Genomic DNA, 26751 nt, shown 5'->3' on the forward strand with positions numbered 1-26751 from the left:
CTTGATCTGTGCATATTCAGATGAGATGATTCTAGATGATTCTAGATGATCACTGGATAAATTGTTATGCATTTTATCAACAGTTACAGGTTAAAACATATTAACAAATGCACAGCTTTTCACTTTGCAAAACATAAACCGATGATTACTGTGATGTTTTTAATCAGCTGTTCAGGCTCTCAATCTGACGGCACCCATTCACTGCAGTGGCTCCACTAGTGAAAAAGTGATGTACTGCTAAATTCCTCCAAATCTGATAAAGCAACAGACTCGTGTGCATCTTGTATGGCCTGAGGGTGAGGACATTTTTATCAATAGCTTTGCAATAGCTGCGCATAATGCAATCGATAGCAGGTGCACACACACAATTAGCACACTGCGCAAAGCATACACACTACAAAATTGTGGAAACAGCGGCGGTAGCATGTCATTTTTTTCCTCTTTTCTTGTCTGCGATCGACTGTCCACATTCATCTGCGTCTGCTGTGCTTTATTACAGGAGTGAGTGAGTGATGAAGAATTCATTTCACTGAAAAATAAAACCCGTCCGCGCTGGTTTATTCGACGGGTGATTCCTCCTTCATCATATGTCTCTGGTGACATCGCTATGGAAACCCGCCACCCCTCAGGGCCATGAGTTTTATCATTTTTATGGCTTGAATTAAAAGAGAGGGAGAGAAATATGCTCATAAACAGGCATGATTTGATAGTCGGTAAATTAATCCTATAAAAGTGCAACATTGGCTCCATATATATCCTCTTACAGCCACCTGCGTGAGCGTGTGTGTGACCTAAAGTATTATTCTGTACTTTAACACAGCGTTTTTTTTGTTTTTTTTTTCAGAAAATGCTGGATTTTTGACAATGTACTAAAAAAGCATGAGGAAAAATGGCACAGGCCGTCCTTTTCTGTTGCATGCGAGAAAGAAGCAGAATAAAAGACAGCAGATTTTCCTGTTTGCCCGATTTAAGCTGAACGCAGGCGTTTAAAGTCAACTCGACTCAGCCTGCATCGATTCTCTCTGTGTAAACCGCACATGCATTCGCTCTCTATCAGGTTCGACCTTTGATCTTTGGTATCACAGCAACAGTAGACCTCATCTATCCAGCTGTGACCCCGAACGCTTTTATACACCTCACAATATGACCTTTAACCCTTCGCGTGCCATGGATCGCTACGAACGTGGGAGTCTCATCTGCCGTGTCGATCAATAACTGTACAACACGAGGGCTTCGTTCAGATTAAATACTAGCTTTCTGTCAATGCTGCCTACTTACACTGCATAATGACTACCGCTTTCTAAATAAGCCAAACACTAGGCATTTTAATGATAATGATTAATTATAAATGTTCCGATTCATATCGATCAAAATAAACATGAAAAAACTACAGTTAACATAATAATGATGCTATATTTGATTTTCTTAAAAAGGGTATCTGTGATGTTTCTATCTTCCAAATGTCCATAGAGAAAATGGGAATATGTATTTTTAATTTTAATTTTAGATAAAGCAATTGTTGTCATTTTTTAATGCATTTCGCGTTTCTATACAATTCTAAGTTTTTGATTATTTAGTTTTAGTTATTTTAGTGCAAATGGGAAATGCTGCCTTGGCGATTAGCCAAAATAAAATAAGCGTGCATGAATTTGGAATAGTACTGTGATATTAACTATTATATTAATGCACTACCATTATATGTTTGTAAATCAGAAACCGTATCCTAGTATGCCATTTCAAATTTAGCAATCTTTTTTTTTTCTCTCTGACTCCAGATTAATTAGTCACATGGCATTCACGACTCAACAATTTGCATTCTGTGAGCAAAATACATACCAAACATTGCACTGATCATCGAAATAATAAAAGCGGCGTGCCAGTATGCTATTCTAAACACAACCGCACATCTCATTAACTCTTCTTTGCAACAGTTTGAATGATTCAGGTAAATCTCATTTCCATAATCATATCACAGGAGTCATCTTTAAATGAACCCTTCGCTATTCTGTCTCTGTTTTAAATACTGTAATTACTGCTGAAGGTTGAATGAGGCTAAATGACACAATCTGGATTCGGCGTTCGTACCTGTGATTATCCAATCAGGTTGGGTCTGTGCTACCTAATGGCCAATCAGCTCGCGGCAGGATTCTGAATGTCACCACATAAACAAAAAACAGTTTGATGAATGAGACCTTCATTTTCTGAACGAGCGCAGTCACACACACTCATAATCTGTGTGATTATCACGCTGCGATCCTGTTTACACAGAGAAAATGTAAATATATAACCTTGACAGAGCCACACACACACACACACACACACACGTGTCCTGTCAATGCCCTCTGCATTGGGGCACCTGCCTACAAAATGCCATCTGTGCCATCTGCACACTTTGGCATAAAGTGTCAATCAACTCATTCAAACACACACTAGGGAGACAGGAGGCAACATGAGATCGAAATTAACTCTATATGCCGTTTTAAAGTAATACTTTACCCCGAAATGAAACATTGATGAAAATGTACTAACCCCCAGGATTTGGAGAACTGTAACGTTACATCATGTTCTCAGCAGTCGATGGGTGCCGTCACAATGACAGCCTATCCACAGATAATCAACGCCACTCGAGTCTATCAGTTAACATCTTGTGAAACTGTGTGTTTGTAAGAAACAAATGCATATATTCTTTTTAGATCAGAAAGATGCTTCTGGCTAAAATACGAGTCTATAATCCATAATAATGCTTTTTTTTCCAGTAAAACAATGATCTGTTTTCACTGGAGAGAGCATTATTATGGGTTGTGGACTATAAAGCATAGATTAAAAATGCCTTGATGAATTTGTTTCTTACAAAAACAAAGCTTTTGGTTTGATTGCATGTTTAATTGAGGATTACTGTGATGTTTTATCAGCTGTTTAGACATTCTGATGGCATTCAAATGATTAACCGACAAGCAAGAGATGCAGTGCTACCTTTTCTCCAAAAATGGAATATAAAAGTAACTCCTCTACAGTACATCTTGGATGGCCTGAGGGTGAGGATTTTTTTAACTATTTCTTTAATACATGTTGCTGGTCTTATTATGAATGATTCATCAATGCATTTTTTTTTTAAGAAATGCCAGCAATCCCAGTAAATAGAACGACAGGTGAAATCAGAAGGAGAACGGGAGTATTCCATGTGTAATTAGTTTGGGCTTCTGTTACGAGGGAATAACCCGCAGAGCTAAAGTTCACAATGTGAGGTTAACTCAAACACTGAGCGTTAATAATGCATGACCCTGCTGGAGCAAAACACACCTAGAGACACCGAATTGCACAACAGCATCCAAGACAGTCGTGCGAGTGTGTGTTACTGCCTGCAGAAATAGATGTCAAAGTCATTTTAAGATTTCATTAGAAAGCGACGAGTCTCACAGTTCTGCTGGAAACACGTTCAACCAGAAGCAACTCAAATGATAACTAAAGGCTGAAATACACTACACGACTTGTGTACTCTGAAAACACTACACAAGTGAGGATCATACACCACCAGAGTTTAAAGTTGTCCCGATCGCAACAAACTCAAGCAGAAACATGTGAAATGAAAACAAACGCGGTTCCTCAACTAGCGTCGACTTGTTCAGACTATAAAATCGGGGGAAAAATTTGTGTTCATTAGCCCTCAAATAAAACAGTTATATTACAATAAACTTTAAATCAATTTAAATAAAAAATATAAATTTTACTTTGCCATTAAGTGAAATAATATGTGCTGAAGTATTTAAATTATAAAAAAATAAAAATAAATGGAAATAAAATAATTTCAGTAAAACTGAAAATCAAAGTTAAACGTAAATAAAAAATACTTTCAAAATAAAAAAAAAACAAACTTTTATATAATTTTTGTAATATAAAATCTCATTCAAAATACGAAAAAATACTATAATAATGTATAAACAATACTAAAACATCAATGAAACACAGAAAATGTGTAAGAGAATTCATTTAGTAACGTGGCCAAAACTCTTCAAACTCTTCAAACGACACGTGTCCGTCCATCAGCTGATCTTAAGCCACTCCCTCAAACTCTCAAGCTCCTCCTACATCACCAAACATATGACATGACAAGATTCCTCTGATCGTGAGACAGAATCAATCAAATATCGCAGCCAATCAGAAGAGTGCATGGGCGGGTCCGTCTGGAAGAGCTCTGCCCTTGTGATGAAATGAATACTTTATAATCTAATTTATAAATATTAAAGCTTTTTAACATCATTACATGTACATACCCAGTGACTGATAACATCTCTGTTACGGACTCTGCACTTGTTTTAATGGACATCTTTGCTTTATTTTCAAGATCTGAGGAAATCTGTCAAGATCTGTCGTCTCTTTCAAACATTCATACAGTTTATATGCTGTTGTTCCAGCCGCGACATCGCGAAAACAGAAAGCGTTTCTAAATTTCCAAATCGACGCAGCTAGTTAAGACGAAAACTCCGATTAACACCAAAAAGATACCTTTCATCACGTCGTGAGTAAATAGGACACGGTGTAACTCAAGCTGAAGAGTCTGGAGCGGAGCAGAAGTGTGTCCTGCAGGTCGGACTGCAGTCAGTCATGTGTGCCGTCGAGGTCAGACGTGTCCATATGGAGATGACAGACGGGTCTCACACAAGAGAGAGATCAAGACAAGAGAAAAACGCTACAATCGCCACGGTCAGATGAGCTCAACACGCACGTTATAAAGGATAGTGTTGTGATCAGAGGATATGAAGAGATGCAGAAAGCAGATAAGGCTGTGTTTGCGTGTGTAATGAGGTTATATGTAGGAAGAATCATCTATCACATCACAGCAGGAGCCGTCGACACACACACACACATTTACACAGAGATTAAATGAGGACATACCATAGACTTCTATCATGTTTATGTTCAACTAAATATAGTAACTACAGGCTAACTGCCCAAATCCATAAACAAACATTATTCACTTTCTGAACACGGTTCATAATAGTTAGCTAAAACAATAGAAAAATGCTTTTGTTGACTGCGTCATTAACTGACATAAAATAAGTAAGGTTTTTATTTTAGTTGCACTTCCATTTCTATTTAGTTTAATAAATAAATGATGCATAAATAACTGCACACATTTAAATAATTAAATACAACTATACAGACATATGCAGATTTTTAAAACCTTAAAAGTTAAAAAGTAAACATTCAAAATTATAAGCATCTCATCTTTTTTTTTTTTTTTTTTTTTTTTTTTTTTTTTTAAACAACTGATAATTGGCAAAATTTCGAATTTTTGTTTAGGTCATGTAAGTCAATGTACTAAAATAACAAAAATTTTTATAAAAATAATTTTTTTTTTTTACAAAAACACAACGAAATGTCTAAAACCAAAACAAAATGACAAAAAAAAATTATATATATATATATATATATATATATATATATATATATATATATATATATATATATATATATATATATATATATATATAAATCACTGTAACAGTATCTAAGTGATACTAAAATAACACTTCATGCATCATTCCTCTGTTTTGTCAGATTTCTTCTCAAGATGATTTGGTCCCCAAAGCCAAGCTAAACACAACACAACAGTGCTTCTGTGAAAAGCATAATCCTCCCTCTCTCCGTGGAAATAATTAGCTCGAACGCGATGCTTTAATTTAGGCAAAAATAAAGCACTGAAGTTCACCAGCAGAGCAAAACTAATGCATGTTAAGCAGGTGAGAACACACCTCCGGCTCTAATTCAGACCAGTCTTCCAGCGAGCCCGTTCATCCGTTGCTCTACACCGAGAAAAGCCCAAAAGAAAGCGCTCGACATTGAAAGATTACGCGGCGCTAACAGCTGTGAAAACCTCGTGCAGGAAACATAAGTATAATTCCACGTTTAATTAAAGTATTAAAATGATAAACGCTAGGGAAGCTGAGGCGCCGCAGGGGTCCGGCGGGATGGGAATTCAAGGAACGTGCACGGAGTTAACCGAAAACGCCCTTCAGGACACGAGCCTCTCGCTCCGGTGCCTCGTGGGAGCGTGGCGTCCCCCAAAACTTCTGAATATTCATGAGCTGCACTCTGATTATTGTCCGGTTTCAGAAAAGAAACATTTAAAGGGTTTGCTGGAGTAAAGAGTTCCTTCTGCTTTAAAATAATGTTTGGAGAAGCAGAGGAGATTTGAAATGGCCTAAGGAAAGAGCTTCAAAGAGAGAACCAAAGAGGCAATTTACACTTCCTAAAAGCTGTGAAACGCACAGAAAAACACACAAAGCAACGCGAAACGCGCGTTAAACCTAAAGGCAAAGGGGTTGAGTAACTGCACTTAAACTTTACGTATATTAAAGTCCTTACAAGTCTAAAAATGACCTGCCTTTCTAAAACACTGTGTTGTTTTCTCTTTATTTAGCTCAGGTTAACTCGTCTTAGCCCTCCCTGTTTTAAAGCAAAAAATAAAAAAATAGTGAATTTGTGCACAAACTTTTTAAATGTTTACAGGTTTAAGCTCAGATGAATGAAAATGAAAATCTGTGCTAATTGAAAGAAAACAAGCCGACAAAGATTGAATCCAAAATTTGGTTAAAAAAAATACGTAAAATGTAAAAACTATTTTTCTCTAGGCCCTTCATTTTGCATAAACATCAAAAAAAAAAAAAGACATTTGAAGTTGGTGTGAAATCAGTTGAATTTATGAAACAATGCTTAATCGAAATATTATTAAACATTAACTGAATTAAATTGGTCTATTTGACCATATTGCTCTTGCTGCCATTTTATTGATGGTTGTGTACATATATAATTATTATTGTTATTAAACTGTGCATTATTATATCGTTATTATACTACACATATATACGGAAGTTTTTGTATTTGTCATTTTAAATTTTAATAATTTTGTGTGATTTTGTAATCGTTTTTTTTGTTTATACAGCTTTTGTTTATTTATATTAATTAAACTAAAAAATACATTTAAAATCATAATATGTTTTTACTTAAAATAAATAAAAGTGTTAACATAATTTTTTTTTTATTTAGTTTAACTTGTACTAAAATAACATAAAACTGAAAAAAAAGAAAACTTAATAAAACATGAAATATATTCTAAATAAAGCTGAATCAGTATCTGAATGACATTAAATAATACCGGCTCTGACAACTATTTGAAATAAATGACTTTTTTTAATATTCTAATTTAATTTAATCGTTAATTTAATGGTTTTAGTATTTAACCATACCCCTGGGCCGTGACGCTGATTTTACTCACTACGAAAAATAGCCCTTGATCGCTGTAACACTTTATTAATCTTTCGCTTTATTGAAAGTCTGTGTGAGTTTGTTCTTCTTTCTCACTCTCGTTCGGAGCTAAACATCTTTATCACGTTGGCTCAGCGAACTGGGTTTTTCTCAAGGTCAAGCACACTGTAATCCAGCTGAAAAAAAGAGAGAGAGAGAAAAAGCTAAATCCTGACATCTGAAGTGAAACATCGAATTAAAACCCTGTGTGGCGAGTCCTCATACAGACGTGACTCCATACAGTACACACACACACACACACACACACACACACGTGTGAACGAGCGGGAAAAAGGTTACCATAGCAATCGACCAGAATTATACTGGATACGTCCAATCACATTCAAACAGGCTGCTAAAAACAAAAAAAACAGCAAAGAAAAGAATGTAACACTTAATTAAAATGTTCTGCCACCCAATGATGAAAGAAACGCTCAATTAAACGGGTCACGGGTCACACATCTGACGCCCCGTACTCCCCAAAGGGTTGCTTTTAATGGTGAGAAAAAGACTAAAAGATTAAAATCGTGGGTAGACGTTTGATTAATTAATGCTCAGACGAGGAACTGAAACAAGCTGTCGGTGAATTCAAGGCGGTTCCTGCGGTCTTAAAGAGACAGGCACACGCTTACAGTGGGGAGAGGTGAGAAATAATTCACATATAAGTCGTTACTGGATGATTCCTGTACAAACGCCATCATTAGGCACATTAATTATGCGGCAAAACTCAACTCATTGATGACATTTGAAGTTTAATATCGCTAAGTTTCTTTTGTTTAACAAGTCCGCATTTTATCAAAAATACAGTACAAATTGTGAAATAGTATTACAGTTTAATGTAATGTGAATGTATCTTAAAATGGAATTTATTCCTGTGATGCAAAGCTACATTTTTAGCATCATTACTAGCAGAAATTATTCTATTATACCGATTTGCTCAAAAAAGCATTATTATTACAGCGTTTAAAATGATTAAATCAAAGATATATTTTATCCAAAAAAAGGTCTTATTTTACTGCAGATTGCAGGGAATGCTAATCACGAATGATGAATGCAACAAAACAACACTGAAACTCTTCAACAAATTCATCGGTCAGTAGGACAAAGTCAGAAAGGACAGGTTGCGATGCCCACGTCCTCAAAAACCATCAACAAAAGTAGAGAGAAAAAGGCGACATTAAAAAGAGGTTCACAACGAGGATAAGCATGGTTTGTGTGCTTTGTACTGTGAATTATTGGCCCTGCTGTTAATTGCACTGAATCCCATTTCTATGTTTATGCAGTCAAATGGCTGAGTATTTCTCATATTCAACAGACTAATATAATATTTGCCTCAGTGTTTGGCTGGTAAGTCTCACTGTTGCTGTTTATGTATTTACTAAATTGCCAATTTTACTATTACGCTCTGTTACATTCCTAATTTTATATTTTGGCGGGGTCTGTGCAGTTTATGGGAATATTATGCAATGTATTAAAGTAACCGTGAAATGCAGATACCTAAACGATATGTACATCGCGTTAAAGGCATTTTTGTTCACTTTTATACGCTCCACTTTCACTTAGTTAGCTGAGGTCATAAACGCATCTCAGTGGCAAGTGGCAATATTGGATAAATAGTTATGAGAGGGTGTATTCGTGAGCGATTGTATTCAAATTCTGAACTGATTACAGCCTAGAAAGAAAGAAAGAAAAAGAGTATTTCGGTTCTTCAAAGCGCATAGAAAGATTCAGCGTGTTTTAATTTTGTCATCTTATTTGTTAACTGATTAAGAAAAAATAGTGTGGTTATCTTTTTTTTTTATTTGAATGATTTAATTCTGTTTTGATCTGTTCTCAGATTGCTCTGTTCTTCTGTATGCTTTTGTTTGCATGTTTAAATAAATGTGGGAAAAATAAAAATAATATTTGTTTGTATTTTTAATGAGTCCATTCGGTTTTTAATAATATACACTCATTTAATATTTTAATCTTATCGCTTAATAGTTAATGTTTGGATAACAAGTATTTCGGGCAGGAAAATGAACTGAATGGAGAATCTTACTTTATAATAAACAATGTTGGTGTTCTTATTTTAAGATGTGTTCATGATACATACATAAAGTGCATAACGTAGCCACATTCTTTTCTTACGTGCATTTAAATGTTGATTATTTCTCAGTGACTCATCATTATATGCGGTTATCAAGTATATGTTACCATTTATTTCATATGAAACAAAGAAAATAGTATCCCTATGTAGTGTGTGTGTGTGCGAAGCACTGTGCACAGTGCACTGAGGGCATTCAGAAACTCAGACAGGACGAGCAAGAGAGCGATGCAGAGGAGAAAAGAGGCAGAGAGGAGAGGAGGTTAGTAGAGGACAGTGTGTGAGTGTGTGTGTGTGTGTGTGTGTTGCTGACAGCGCTCAAAGAGACTCTAAACGCCGGAGAAGAATCCAGAACGCCCTCAACTGCCCGAGAGACGCGGATTAGCTCTTCCTGATTATCTGCCCTGTCACACTCCCGTCATCGCTTACTCTCCCAAACCACAAACACAACGGCATCATCATTTTAACTGCATAGAAGAAAACAAGAGAGCACATATATGAGACAGTCGTGTTGACACGTAAGCCAACAAGCGCCAGCGCGAGTGTGATACTGCTGAACAATTCAACAAAGATGGAGATCAACTGAATAACATATAACCAGTTACTCTCTGTGTTTTTTCACTTCACCAATGGCAGAACAGAATGGCATTATCAACGAATCACAGTTTCTGAGAGAATCGGTTCATCTGTTCTAGATTTGGTCGCATGAGTGATTCAGTGACTCGCTTGTTTTGTTCTCGAATGAATTAGTGTTCTTGAAAGAATCGGGTCAGTAAATGATTCAGGGCCTTACTCATTTAGTGTATTTGATGGATGCTTTTGAAAAATGAATCAGTTTAAAGAATGTCAACTGCAGTCATTTATTGCCCTCTATAGCAGCATTTATGCAACTTATAATAGTAAGTAAAAAAATCGAAATTGATGATAAATTCACAAGCTAATTAATTATAGATACATACGAATGAATAAATATGCATGTATATACACAAGGTATCTATTATATAAAGGCATAGAAACAACATTAATACTCATGTATACTAATTACTGTTAATTTTGTAGTATTTTCAATGTTTTGGGGGAATGTTGCCTTACACAACTAATTATGTAACACTGTTACCTTAAACGGCAAAGTTTGGCTTTGTTTGATGTGTCATTACTGCTCTTTTGTTGTTGTGGCTGTGAGGCCGAGTCTCTCTGCTGTCACAGGGCACTTTCTCACCGCGACGGTCTCAGCAAAAACGACATATTAGGGCCACTGCAGCTCCGCTCAGAGCGTCTGTTTTCACTCTCTCCTTCTTCACAAGAGGAGGAAAGGGGATCTTGTCTTTGTGATGAATTGCGGTGGGAATTACTGCGGTAAAAAACACTCGTCTCTTTCATCCGTTGTTCTCTCCTCTCGGCACGTCAGCTCTAATTGGGGCGGTGACGGAGGCGAGTCGCCGTCCACAGCCCAGTTTCCTTTCCAGCGTTTCACTGACAAAGGACATATCTGCAGCCGTAAGCCATCCTGGCTGAAAATGCACCGTCCGTCCCCGAAGACTTTGATACCTGTCCTGCAGCCATATTGGCCCAATCGCAGCTGTACATCCCAGCTGGCTTTCATCGCCGCCCGGCGGCCATTTTGGCTCAGACATGACGAAGTACTCCGTAAAATGCTGGAAAACAGCTCGCGTTCATGTTGGCTCAGCTGGTGCCGTTCATTTGCAGAGGAGCGCAGATGAAAGCTCTTTGGCCCGCGGCATTACAATTTGTCTCATTTTTACTCTAAAAACAAACACTCACTCACCGAGCTTCCTCTTCCTCGGGTCAGACCCTTCACACTAGACCAGAGTCTGTTCGTTTGTTGTGAAAGCTGTTGGATTCGGTTTGCGTGACACGCAATTCATCTATGAGACAATAACGCATTTTCCATCGCTTTCTCTTGCCGTTTGAGCTTGTTAGTTTTCGGTGGTAAAACCACTGTGGCAATAAACACGAAAAAAGTTAAACACTTAGTCTTCGCTACGGCAAACTGGTTTCAATCAATGAATCAAAGTGTGAAAACTGCAGACGAGGCAGAAATGCGTGTATGTGAGCTAGCGGACAGAGTTCTATGGCGCAACTTTTTGAACATATAAATACCAGCACACTTTAAATTGTATATTTGTGCACAGCTCAATTTTTTATTTAGAGACCCAAACTGTTTTTCCTCCATATTCTCATTATATGGGAATGTTTACACCTGGTCATTTTCATGCTTTTTCGCTGATCGGATGTCTGATTTAAAACATTTCCATTTACGTTTGGCCACATAAATGTGTCTTTCTTTAAATTCTTTAATTCCTGCACTGTATTTAAATTTAATGAGTTCACATGAACTAAATCAAAAATAAGCGCTGCATTTTATTGATTATTAGCTCATTTCTACATCAAAGATATCTGTAAAGATGTGTTTGTCTTATTACTTGAATGAAGAGGTCTGCGTGAGCGTTCTGCGTTTTACTATCAGTTTCATTCGTGGCAGTTTGCGCATCAGCTCGCTGAAGACATGCTCAGCTGCTCTTCTGCATATTGCATTTGAGCTGTCATCGGTTTATGATTTTAACATTTTGGGAGGAGTAATATTTGCATATGCGGTTTCACCAACCAGGTGCATTTAAGACCAGTTCACACCAAGCATGATCACTATAAAGATAACAATAAATCTGAATATTACAAAATTAAAGAATAGCCCTCACCACAACTATAACAATAAAGGCGCAGAGAAACTATATTGTTGGAATCACTTCCAAAAATTTTTTTTTCCCAACAGATGAGCGATACAAACATTGACGTCCAATCGGAATCCATCTTGCTATAACAAGCATGAGAATTTAAAGTGGCAGACACACCTGCACTATGGACGCTAATATCTGTATTTTTTTAGTTATCTTTATTGTTTCCGTCCTTGGTGCGAATGGGGCTTTGTATGTTACACTGCTAAAGTGGTTTGAGCTATCCGATCAAAAAAAAAAAAAACAGGTGACCAGGTGTAAACAGCCACTATGAACCACAAAAAGCCTCATGAATTAAACATAAGAAAATTATTTAAAAAAATAAATAACGATACGATTTTCCTAGCTATTATTTCCTATGTCAGGCATCATTCAGTCACCGCAGACTCAATGCGAAGTCTCTTCAGTAATGAATGAGATACTGTTAGAGCTGTCAGGATGGGCAGAAAACTCAAGGTCCGTTCTCTCACTGACTCCAGCCGTTTGCCTCCCCGTGGCTTAATTAGATGAAGCGCCAGAGGCCACTGCGGCTCCTCGGCTCAGCGTGCCAGCGGAGATTCAGCCGCTGTGGCTCAAACGCTGCATGACACGCGCAGGCTGTCAGACGCTACGGCTGCCCGCTGGACACGAGGGGGGTCAGAAGACTCGGACAGGCTCGTTTTAATTCAAATCCCACTTATTCCCCCTTTCTCTCTCTCTGAGGAATGCAGGTCAAGTGTCTAATCACAGAGACGCAGAGCCACTTCAGGTGGGACTGTGAACTCTGACCCCTGGGGGTTAAAGCTCACCTCCCTCACCTCTCCGGCGGAGTGGCCCAATTACTGTCAGACTCACTGTTGCTGTGGCAACCAGGAAAGAAACCACAAGAGTTGAAGAATTATGTCGCTGTATGAAACACAGAAGAGAGACGGTGGGGTCACAGGGTCAAAGGCCAAGCTATCAACTATCAAGGTCAAGCTGTGGCTTATTACTGTCTGTTTATTTTCTATATAAGTGCTATAATACTTTCAATAACTAACAATATTTATTGCGAGGATTTTTAATTATAGGGCAGTTGCAGCTGTTCCATATCTTTGTTTTTTTGTTGTAACTTTTATTCATCAAGGACACGTTACAGTTTTTCTCAGTCGCTCATTCATGAAATTTGCAAAAAGGCGCATTTCTCAAAACAATATGTATATAACAAATAACAAAACACCACGTATTACCCTTAAAAAACAATCCTTAGTTCATCTTCCAAAAATGAATATCTGTGTCAATGTCAGTGGCATCAGTATGAAAAGTCCTTGTGTCGTTGTGTACGGATAAGACGATCAAATTGCTTAGTCATGTTGTCAATATAACAGTGTACTCTGAATGGATATTCTGATGTGCAATAATTCCAATATTTACATATTGTAGTTACTGTAGGTTACACCTTCTTGTATGTGGGAGTCTGATTGCAAGAGACTGGACAAGATTCACATTTATGCTTTTACTGTTCGCACTGTATTTTGCTGACGGACCGTCACTGCGATACAGAAAGGAAAAGAAGGCACTGCATAGCACAAAGGAAAAAAAACTAAAGTAGAAATGTGAACATTGGACATTCTCCTGTACAAGTGCTGTAGGAATTACAGTGCAGTCTTCCTGCGACTCTCGACTGAGAATGTGTTCTACAAGTGCGGCTCTTCTCTCATCAGGAGCAAGCATATGTCCTCGGCCTCTTCCGACTCTTCCCGTTTTGTCTCCCAACTCCTTGTCCTTCCACTGTCAGACATCGTAACACTGGTACACTTTGTGTCGTGCTCCGGCTATATATATATATATATATATATATATATATATATATATATATACTTGCAGGTTCATGAGATGCACCTTTGTTAAAGAAAGTCAAGATTTACCCGAGAGCGAATTACTTTTTTATACCAAAGATGTGTAACGGAAATGTATAGAAATATGCTTGACATATTATGATAGCTTGTTCAACCATTTGGCATTTGGCATGAACTAATGTCTAAATGTTGTGGCGGGTGAGACTATTCAACAGAGACCCATTCTAATACATTTTGATCAACGTGACAGGAGCAATTGATAATTGATTTGCATGAACGTACCGAGGCATCTGCAGCTTCTTTGAAGAAACCAAAAACTGCTTTTTTGATGTGGACAAGTGACACGATGGTGTGAAGACTGAACGGGTAGATTTGAGATTTTCAATTCTGATCTGAGAAACGTACCAAAGCGACTGAGAAAAACTGTAAATTGATCCAAGAATGTTCATTTGTAATGTTACAAAAGATTTAAATTTCCAACAAATGCTGTTCTTTTGATCTTTCTATTCATCTGAGAATCCTGCAAAATGTAATGGATCACCATTTCCACACAAATATGAAGCAGCGTTTCAACAATGGTAATAATAAATGTTGTAAAATCAGCATATTACAATGATTTATGAAGGATCTTGGTGAAAATTCAACTTTGCATCAAAGGAATAAATTATTTCACATTTGTACTGTTTTGACTGTAGACAGACAGACAGACAGACAGATAGACAGATAGACAGATAGATAGATAGATAGATAGATAGATAGATAGATAGATAGACAGACAGACAGGCAGGCAGGCAGGCAGACAGACAGACAGACAGACAGACAGACAGAGAGATAGATAGATAGATAGATAGATAGAGAGACAGACAGACAGGCAGGCAGGCAGGCAGACAGACAGACAGACAGACAGACAGACAGACAGACAGACAGACAGATAGAGAGATAGATAGATAGATAGACAGACAGACAGACAGACAGATAGAGAGATAGATAGATAGATAGACAGACAGACAGATAGATAGATAGATAGATAGATAGATAGATAGATAGATAGATAGATAGATAGATAGATAGATAGATAGACAGACAGACAGACAGACAGACAGACAGACAGACAGACAGACAGACAGACAGATAGATAGATAGATAGATAGATAGATAGATAGATAGATAGATAGAGAGATAGATAGATGATATGTTCACTCACCGTCAGTAGTTCTGCTCTTGGTCTGTGAGTGTGATTTAGGTTTTGGTTCTGATCGTAGGTTCGACTCGCTCTCTGTAAGAAACAAAATCAAATAGATATCGTAGTTAATATCTAATATCATAGACCAGCATAAATATCCTTTACAGCATTTCACAGCATTGTGTGCTTTGTTAATTAAAACAAAACAAACAAAAATGAATGAGTTTCTATAGAGACGAGAACAGAGTCCATCCAATCAGAACTTAGAATTCGTAATGTCAGAGCTCATCATTAACCCTTTCAGTGACATCACCGAACGTACCTCTCAAATATGTACATTAATATCTACAGTGGCATCGAGGCGAGGTGAACGCGCTCCTCTAATCAAAAGAGTCGCGACCGACAGAAACAAGTCGATTCCAGAATTAAGAAAAGGGAATCTTTTCCTCCACAAATGGCAGCATGGAACTGCCCTAAACGAGCTCAACGGCTTCCCGGAGACCAGCGATTCCCACGAGCAATGAAAGAAAATCTACACAAACATCTGTTTTTACCTTGCATTCAACACAATACCTGATTTGCAAGGAGGTGTGTAAATTCTGAACAGAATGACAATGACTGAATCGAGATACTTGTGCCGCATTACTACACCAGTGCAGGTCTGTGGGAAAAAAACCCAAAAAACTTGTTCTTGAAATACCTTGTGCAACTGCTTAGCGAATTCAGCCTGAATCTCTTTTTTTTTTCCGGCTTTATTTATGACACAGAAAGTTTTTGTGGAGCCTGACACACTCTCAGTCTTTTTCTCTGTCTGCATCACCAGGGAATAAAACGGCGAATCAATTCGCAGCCCAGTGTGTGTAAGCGCGTTGTTTCTCTATTCATCGTGGGAACAATGTTTTTCTTTTTTTTTTCTTCTTTCGTCCTTTGTACATTTCTGTCGTTTTTATCCCTTCCCTTCGTTCGTTCTGTCCGTCTCCGTGAACGCAGGGTCAAACAGAGAACAAATAACTGGCCACTATCGGAAACCCCACCAAAATAAAACCTCAAACCAATTTCCTGCATGTTTGCTCTCTGATCTTCCCCCGAGGCGGCGTGCGCGCGCGTGTTTGTGTGTGTGTCTTTTTAACAGTGAGACAGCTAAAATGAGTTTGTGTACAGCCCGAGGACAGACATATCACAAATGAGATCTCTTTAAAAAAATCTCAATTGTCTCTTCTGGAAAGCAGAGAGATTAAAGAGAGAGGTTTTTTTTTTTTAATATATATTGCGTAACCGAAGTCTGAAATCAAGTTAAAGGTCGTAATACGGTGTCTCTCAAACGTTCCTCATCTAATGATCTGCAGGAATGGGAATTGATTTTGGAGTCGCTGGGAATCAAGAATTGATTCGATTCGATTCAATCAAAGCAAATCGATGTCCTGTTTTAGTTTAATAAAGCTAATTATGAATTTGTCTATGAATTTAGCCATTTTTCAATGAAAATATGGTATGTTACACCGTAATACTCTGATTATTAGCTGGTTATTACCATTCATTCGCTTAAGTTTAACGAGTTACTAATATTTTGCTAATTTCACTTGAGTTTGACAGCCATACCTAAAACAGTGGACTTTTATTTGTGTGTGGACACACACACACACACACACACACACACACACACACGAGCACTTCTGCTCCTCTTCATTTCATTCTGTCCGTCTCTCTCAGATTCGCTGTCCTGATTGATTTTGTGGTTTGTTTCCAGCGTTTGCTTTGCACGCTGTTTGTTTTCAAGTGTCTCTCTTGCAAATTGATACACTGAAACAAGAAAATCAATTCCACACCAAACTGACCAACCAGCTCTCTCTCTCTCACACACACAAATTTCCATCCATACCATGGCGTCAGATTCATCAGGAATTTTGCCGTTTTTACTTTTATCACCGGACTTGCTGTAATCTTAAGCGTCTTTCGATCAATCTTCACATTAGGTCGCACAGGTCTTTCTCTCTCTTAAACACACACACACACACACAGTGGAAGAAGCTACACAACAAATTTCTACCAAAACAATTCAGAAAAAACAGCACAACAAAAGTCCTGAAACCGTAACTAAAAATTAAAATGAAAAAAAAAAAAAAAAATGAACTGCACTGCATTATTTAACATAATTAAAACTACTTTAAACTATTTAAAATTGCCGTTGCTTTATTTAAAAAGGGGAAGCTAAATAAATGAAAAACTAGATAAACAAAGCGTACTCTCCCTGGTGTGTGTTTGAGATTTTACTTTCATGTTGTTAATCAGCATTCACTAGAGTGTTTGTCATGCAAACACAAAAACACAGTGTTTGAATATGAATTCCTCATTATAGCAATTGCTAAAGCAAAAGCCAGACTTCACGTCAACAGATATGATGGATGTTTTCATGAAGAGCTGTCAGGATGCAGCTCTCCTCTTCAGACAGACAGACTAAAAAAAACGCAGGACTGCAGCTGAGACCCGCTGAATTTATCCATTCAATCAAAGCACAGCTTTTATCACATTCAGCATCCAAACGGAACAGACCACCCTGAGCACGCTCATCATTTAATGTTTATCAGACCGGATGAGCCATATACATACTACTTCATATTATATAATTTATTCATTTATTCAACTTCGGAACTTCATGCTTTTATCTATGCACATGAATGATGTTGTGGTAATTGTGTAGTCTATATATAAATTATTTTATTTTATTCTATTTATTAATTTTGTGGTTTAAATTTGTTTTGAAAAAGTTTTTTTTCTTTTTTTGTGGAAGTACAGTTTTATATTTCTATTTTATTTTTATAACATTTTATTGCCACGTAAAATAAAATACGATTATGTGATTAAAGTTGTGTGCAATGTTTTGAGAATAGAGTCAAATCTACAAAACTTTTGAAAAAATTTGATTAAAAATTTTACAACGAATGAATTATAGTTGTGCTTTATTATCAAAAAAACCTATTGAAAATCTAAAAACATAAAAGTCCATAACCTGAACATTTTCATTTATTCAGTACAATGAATTAAATATAAGTTAAATATAAATCAGCTGGCATTACAAACATTGATTATTAGAATCAACTAATTTCTGGAAATACATATGTTAAAAAGATAAAACCTACATTAATTGATCTGGATTTAATTTTTTTTTAATTCTGCTTCCGCTTAAATACATATATGTACCGTATTATGATATTCACATAATAAAGAGCATATCATAAAGGCAAGCTCTTCTAGTATCTCACATCTTTTCTCCTTCCATGAATGCGTCACTCTCTTTGAAAAAAGCTAGATTTTCTCCTTTAAAAGCATCTGACCTCTAAAGAAAGCTGAAGCACCACCTTACAATGCAGTTAATTATTGTTACCCAACTAATTACAGCAAGAGGAATACAGTTGAAAAAAAAAAATCCATTCATTCAAGAACGTTTCTGCATTCAGCAGCACATGCCGATGTGTGTCGAGCATCGCGATCAATGATTGGCCCTCAGAGACCAATCAGGAGCGGCCAGATTGAGAGAAAGGCCAATCAGAATTCCTATTATTGACCATCAGCCGGCAACAAACTCCAACACGCGTTTGGCCAATTACCTGACTTTCTATTTACCATAACCAAGAAATCGAGAAATTGAGAGGGATGAATGCAGCGGGGCTAATTAGTGCCAGCTGATTGGTCAAGAGGTTAAAGACCCCAATGACCAGTCAGATCTTTTTCTCTCTCTTTGACATACAATCGCTTTCAAAGTTAACTTTCTGATTCCAATGCTGAATGAAGTCAGAAAACCCTTGACTATAAAACAGTACAATTATATATATATATATATATATATATATATATATATATATATATATATATATATATACATATATATATATATACATATATATATACATATACATATATACATATACATATACATATATATATATATATATATATATATATATATATATATATACATATATATATATATACATATACATATATATATACATATACATATATATATATATATATATATATATATATATAAACACACATAAATATTACTATTCATTTATTCATTTATCATACTTCAAAAGTTATCAGCCAATCTAAATTTGACACCATTTTAACATATTATAAAAATAAAAAAACAAGTCTTTGCTTTAAAAAAAATAGTGACGTAAATAATTATATGAATAATTGAAATTGCATTCAATAAACATAACAAACAAACAGACTGCATACACGCATATGTTAATAAACACACACACGCAAACATGTGTTATACATTTAGGCTACATACATATATTCTCAAGGAACATTTCTTATAGTTATTAATGCTAAAAACTGATTATGATTTTTATGGAAAAGTTGTTTAAAACCAGAGCATTTATTGGAATCTTATGTAACATTAATAACGTCTTTACTGTAACTTTTCATTTGGTATATATATACACACACATACACTCTATTTATATATAGATCACGCACACATACATATTTATATTCAAAACATGATCTAAGTATATGATCTATATTATGATCTACATCGGCTCTCATCGTCTTTTTTTTCAAGCCCGGTAGATCCGGGAAGTCTCGTAACTCATTCAGGACACGCGCTAGGGCTTTCCTTACCATAATACACCTCGAACAGGGATTGCATCTTATTATTTATTTAAAAGCCATATGTTGAGTAGTTGTGTTTGTTGACCAAAGCCAAGTTTTATTTGCATTTGGACGTTACAGGCTCCAGTCTGCAGCTCACGAAAGGAGCCGTCCTCGCTCAGGTCAGATCTCAATGCTGACTGAGATGAAGCACTTTGATATCGAGAATACAGTATTTCTGTGTCCAATCCTCACATGACAGAACTTCAAACTCTTTCTGTGACTTTCATTTACGTCGAAGCTCGCGGCGAACGCGATGAACCTCGCAAAGATTTGCTGTGGTTCATATTTTTCCTGCCATGTCTTATGTAGATAACGTCTTTGTGCTCGTGTGACGTTCCCACGTGGGATTTGCTCTGCATAGTGAATCTAGGCCAAGACGCGGGCCATACAAGAGCAGACGGTACCAGGCTAATGATGAGAGGAACGGATCACTGCTGGCTGACGCTCGGCTTTCACGACTTCTGCCGTCTCATCTCTCTGTTTCTGATGAAGAAATAAACATTGCCAATACATTTTTAACAGCATAATAAAATCATAATGTCATCCTCCTTCTGGCCTGTTACCTATTTTCTCTTTGCCTTTCTGGTCGTTTATGCGTTTTAGGGGTTTCACAATTTGGTTTATTTATATATATATATATATATATATATATATATATATATATATATATATATATATATATATATATATATATTCAACCAAATTGTGAAACCTAAAACTATATATATATATATATATATATATATATATACAAAAATTTAATAAAAAGTAATAATTACAAATATAACAGGAAAGCAGCATATAATATTTTATTTTTATAATAAGTTAATATAATAATAATAATCATCATAATTTTCTAATAAAATACACAGAAAGGTACATTTTAAAATTAATATTTAAAAATAATCAATTAACAATAATACTAAACAAGCACTTAAGTTTAATATTTAAGTTAAACAAGTAAGCAAATAAATAAATATGCATTATAGAGTAAAAACAATTTTACAACATTTAAGTAAAGTCGCATGGCAGGTTAGGTTAATTCTTAGTTAAACAAGTTGAACAAATACATTTTATTATAAAATAAAACACAAAAAAAATCATTAATTTACCTAAAAAAAATTTTTAAGTAAAGTAAAAAGCAGCATTCAAAATATAGGTTAATATTTAATGAAAAAAAACAAGCAAATAAATTTAGAAATAGTATTATAAAAATAAAACAAGAATGCAGCATATAACTTAAAAATAACAATAATAATTTATATATTTCATTAAAAATAATGTATACAATGTTTAAGCAAAGTAGCGAGCAGCTTTGAACATTTAGATTGATATTTAATTATAATAAAATAAAGCTGAAAAGCAGCACATGACTTTATAAACAAAGAACACAGATGATTCATATATTTCATTTTTTAAAGTTCGAATACAATATTTAAGTAAAAATGTATACATAAATAAATAAAGCAGACTCAAAGTGAACAATCATGACTATTTCATGGGGTGATGATCAAAACAGAGTTTGTGCTGAAATCGTCTTTACAAAGACACGTACTGCATTCAGAACTCGGTTTAGCGTTTATCAAATACCCCACTAGCATTTTACAGTCAGGTTTGCCAGAAACCTACTTGTACGTGCCCTCTTTCCTTTCTCTTTTCGCTCTCTTTAAACCTACAGGAGAGTGTTTTTGTGCCAGTTAAACGGAGCCGGTCCCCAGCTCCAGATAAAGCCGTATTGTCCCTGTGCATAAATTGCAGGCAGTTTAAAGGGCAGATTGTTGTGTTGCCGTCCCTGTGCGCCGCGTTTGCTGCCACTGCAGTTTGGCTCTGAAACGCTGACTCAACACCAAAACCATACAAATGCAAATGAAGCATTCAGAGAGAATTTCCCCATAACGAGGCTGTAATGAGGCCTGCACACGCAATTAAATTCACTGAGAACGCATGCCGTGCCACAATAACAGATTACGGCAAAGACTATGTTGCACTCGCACGCGCTCGCGCGCCGAAAAACACACACGTTATTCTCTGAGCTCCTTAAATCTCTTGTCATGTCTGTAATGGACAAGATCATAACCCTCATTTCTCTTTAAAGTGAATAATTACAGGCTGAGGCTAATTAAATTAGTCAGGCTCAGCCACACTGCTTACACGGTCAGAGAGAGTTTAACCGCGGTGTGTGTGTGTGTGTGTGTGTGTGTCACAGCATGAGTGTGTTTGCAGCGGTGCACCGTGGGAGGCTGTTTATGAGAGAGAGAGAGAGAGAGATGAGGCTCTAAATTGTTTGTCTCTCTTGTCTAATGAAAATTCAGCAGAAGTGAATCGATAAACTGTGATTTAAGAGATCAATGTGAAAACTATGGCATTCTTAAGTTTGGGACAGACACAGTAACACGCACGCACGCACGCACACACACACACACACACACACACACACACTCTCCATTTGGGTAATGGTTTTTATAGTGTAAAAACTATTTGTGCTATTGCCCTACACCTCCCCTTTACCTAAACCTCCCACCCCTTACAAGACACTTCATGCGATTTTAGATTTAAAAAAAAAACATCATTTAGTATGTTTTTTTTTAAGCCTTTTGAATTATGGGGACATTGGCAGTGTCTACATAAAGCACAAAAACCAACACACACACACACACACACACACACACACACACACACACACACACACACACACACACACACACACTATCCATCCATCTATACATATACACATATATTAGTTAATAATCAAACAAAACTTAACATAGCATAGATTTTTTTTAATAAAAAATATATAGAACATACATAATAATATGCAGCTGAAAAAGCTGCATGAATGTATTTATTTGTGTATTTATTGTTATTTTTCTTATTTTATTTTTTCTTATTTTAATTTTAGTTAAATATTATTTCTGGTCATTTTAATTACTTTTATTTTTAAATATATAATTTATAATTTATACATTTTATCTAGAATTTTTAGTTTATTATATATATATATATATATATATATATATATATATATATATATATATAAAAAAAAGAACGCAGTAAAAGTGACAATAGAGTAGGGCTGGGTGATATGAGCAAAAATTTATACATTTGCAGTATACTGTTAATATCTGAAATATTAAACAAATAATTAGTTAAAAAAATAAGTTAATGTAAGCATGTAGGCATACATGTGCAAAGAAAGGTTAAAATCACAATACATTCCAACATTTTAATACTGCAGTCTAAAAACAAACAATGTTTTTAAAGCATAAGTTACATTTACTTGATGAATGAAAATTAAAAAAAAGCGTAGACTAATCAATTTGTAGCGTATTTGCTATCATACAAATACACTTCTAGCTTTAAAATTCTACATATATCACATTTATTGTCCAACTAGAAATATTTCAGCAAAATGTAGATTTATATCTGGATGTATATGTATTTCTTACGCTCCTATTTCACTGTGCTCTGTCTGTCTGAGGAGCTTGTTCTGAATGAAGTCAAGCCACTTTAGACTGAAACTGGAACTATAGGCTACTATATAGGTAGTAGAAATAAAAATTGGACTGTGTCCTACGGTGTGTGACAGCAAAAATGTAGAAAAAAAAACAATAACAACACACAGATAACATGAGAACGTAATCTATCTTCCTTCTGAGTTACAAATAGCATGAAAGAGGTTTATCTTCAATGTTATTATTATTTTTTTCTTTTCTTTTTTCTGTCGCACCACAGGACACACATTGATACGTCAACTACCCATATCTAAGTTTTTAAAGCCCTCCATACATAACTTTCTCTGCAGCAGTTCAGTCTGTGTCCTTCCTAGATATTTATTCACCTGTGCTCATATCAAACTGCCGTATATCAATATTAACGGTATTTCTTCATATCGTATTGCTTATAAAAAAAAATGATCATTATACCTTACAAACTCAATATATGATCCAGCCCTACAATAAAGATTTTTTCAAATATAACAAAAGCCAAGTGTTTTAACTCAACTAAAAAATACACATTTATTAGAAAAACGAAATACTTTATATTTCGCTTCATATTTGTTCAGTTCAAAACAATAAATGTGTTTGTTGATGGTTCGCTCTTCTGAATAACTCTTCTTCCTTTTCACGGTTGTGTGAGTGCTACGTCTAAGTGCATGCGTGGCTGTCAGTCACTTATTAGGGTGTTCTGTAGTGAGCAGAGAGCGACTCTTTACCGAGATCAGTGAGGTGAGCTGATCAGAAGAGTGTGAGAACGGCAGGATTAGTTACAGAAATCATGCTTTGTAGCTTTTCTTAAAGGAGTCATTCACGCAGGACCAAACTAGTGCAGATGGTACACACACACACACACACACACACTCTCTCTCGGTCTCCATATGGTGTGGTCATGCATGCATCTGTCTGCTGGTCTCTATTGGTGTTTCTGTAAAAACAATAGAGCTTGATTGGTTATTCATGGAGGTTCATCACAGTCGTTAGCAGAAGTGCTCAGCAGAGCGGATGTTATATTAATATCAAACAAAGCGTTTCGAAAACTGACCCTCCACTGCGGCTTTAGCACAAGCATCTGTGAAGGATTTCTTCTCTTCGAGAGTATTTTCTTGGAACCCCCCCCTCCCCCCTCAGACCAATTTCTCTCTTTTTTTTTTTACAGCTTTACATTTATTCATTTGGCAGATGCTTTTATTCAAAGTGACTCGCAGTGCATTAAAGGTTTACATTTTAATCAGAATGTGTTTCCCGGGAATCAAACGCACGACCTTGTCATATGCAAATCATCTACACGCTTAAAATACCAAAATTATTTACTACAACTTCAAAAATGGGCTGTATGAGAGCTCTTACACGCAGGAATGGTCTCGAAAGGGGTCTCGAGACAAGCTTTTGAGATGGAAGTAATAGACGTAGGTAAAAAGCAGAATTGATGACTAGTTGTGATAATCGCTTAAAGAAATCTTATATAGTTCAGGGTATCTGCACGCATCCACTACGAGCGGCTACTCCGCCATGTTGCGGTCAAATAAACGGTCGTCATGCCAACTTGTTATTGTAAACAGAAGCTAGCAAAGCTTGCCCCGCCTCTGAGTTCTTCTGATTGGTCCCCTACTCAACGTTCCGCTCTATGAATCTGTGCTTCCTGCAAAAACAAAGTCTGCTCAAATAACACACCGACATGAAATTTCTATGTAATATATAATAATGTTCCTGTCTGCAATAGCACTCCTCTGCTCTAACATGACATACTCTCTCATGACGCTATGCTCTGATCACATGCTTGGATAAAAATATGTTTGTAAGACTATACATTATTTAGATGATTACAAAAACAAAAAATATGTTGAATCTGATTCTGTTGAACTATTCAAATTTTTGACAATGCATGTATACTGTGTGTGTGTATATATATATATATATATATATATATATATATACACACACACACACACACACACACACACACACATATATATGCACACACAAACACATGCATGTATATATTCAAGAAAATCTTTTATATATTAAATATATTCTATATAATATAAAATATAAATGTATATACTGTAAATGTATATGTAATGTATATATATATTTAACCGATTAAAATGTTCAATCTTGATTAATCGCATAACTGTCATGATTAATCGCAATTTAATCACACGTTTTTAACTATTTTAAATGTCCCCTAAATGAATACTTTTCAGGTTTTTAACGCTCTAAATGACACGGGCATAGACAGATACGGATGCCTTATGCACTATATGTTTATTATTATTTGATGTGATTAATTGCAGTTAATTGTTTGACAGCACTACTAAATTCAAAATTCTCTTGACTGCTTTTGCGGTTTAGGGTCACGTATATCGCTGCAATGTTGCTTCACAAACAGCTACTAAACACCATACTAAATTACTTTACCAGGAAGCGCAGTCATAAAAGTACAAGATAAAAAATGGTAAATTGCACGCGTTACAGCAGCCTTTATCCGTATCTCAAGCACACTGTACCCACAGCCTCTTTAGGTGCTGCGCTCTGATAATGCAAACAAACCGTTTGTCTTCTCGTCTCTCTTAAACATTAGGGAATATGACAGACCTAAGCCGTACGTAAGCGCGCACGATTTCATGAAGCCCAAACGTATTGATTCCACCCGCAGGAAAAGGGCCTGATATTAATCGATAATACTAATATTGGGCTGGAGTCGGCAGCAATGTTGCTGTATTGAGACAGAAGGCTGTTTGGTGATATTAGCTGAGGAGCAGATGAAGTAAATGTGAGTCATCGGATGAAACATAAACAGTGTGCGTCTACGACAGGATCCCCAGCATCAGCAGCGGATGAAAACGCTGCTCTGCATCTGCTCGGCTGATCGTTCTATTCACGAGCTCCTAAAAGGCTCAAAAGGTTCGCAAATTACGTCTCTTTTTATATTCATTTGCGTTAAAAAGTCTTCAAATGTCTTCAATTTCGTTCCTTTAAACTTGCAAACAACGTTGCCGCGCAACAAACATATTTGCATATCATGATTACAGTTATTAATTAATGATCATTCAAACATTCGCCCATGCTGGCCTTAGTAAAAAAGTAATGCATTTTAAATGCATTTATTCCATACTAGGTATAGCTTCAATCTATTAAGATACTCATAGATAACTTTATTTCGCATACTACTTCTGCACAATGGCGCATTTCTTACTATTAAGTCTAAAATATGTTTTAACGCCGCTTTTGATGAGGATTGTATGATCTTTGAATAATATCTGTCTTTCAATGCTAAATATTTGAAGTGTATCTGCAATATATTTGCAATAGTTCTGCTTTAACACAATCAGATATACTAAGTATATCTTTACTTGCACCTAAGTGCAAAATCAGTTGTTCCAATTTAGTTTTGCAGTGTATAAAGTATAAGTGCACTTATCTGTAGTACACTTAGCATAAA

General features: G+C 36.0%; 1 protein-coding gene across 2 annotated transcripts in view; it reads right to left on the reverse strand.

The window, feature by feature from the left end:
* The window catches only part of spock1 (SPARC (osteonectin), cwcv and kazal like domains proteoglycan 1), a 150490-nt gene that overhangs the window by 43702 nt on the left and 80037 nt on the right, over positions 1 to 26751 (reverse strand). For both annotated transcript variants that reach the window (XM_043257922.1, XM_043257921.1), the window contains one exon: positions 15166 to 15237. In XM_043257922.1, the coding sequence (XP_043113857.1) occupies positions 15166 to 15237 (72 nt within the window). The remainder of the gene's footprint in view (positions 1 to 15165; positions 15238 to 26751) is intronic.

Source organism: Puntigrus tetrazona, chromosome 14 (assembly GCF_018831695.1).
Source record: "Puntigrus tetrazona isolate hp1 chromosome 14, ASM1883169v1, whole genome shotgun sequence".
Classification (NCBI taxonomy): Eukaryota; Metazoa; Chordata; class Actinopteri; order Cypriniformes; family Cyprinidae; genus Puntigrus; species Puntigrus tetrazona.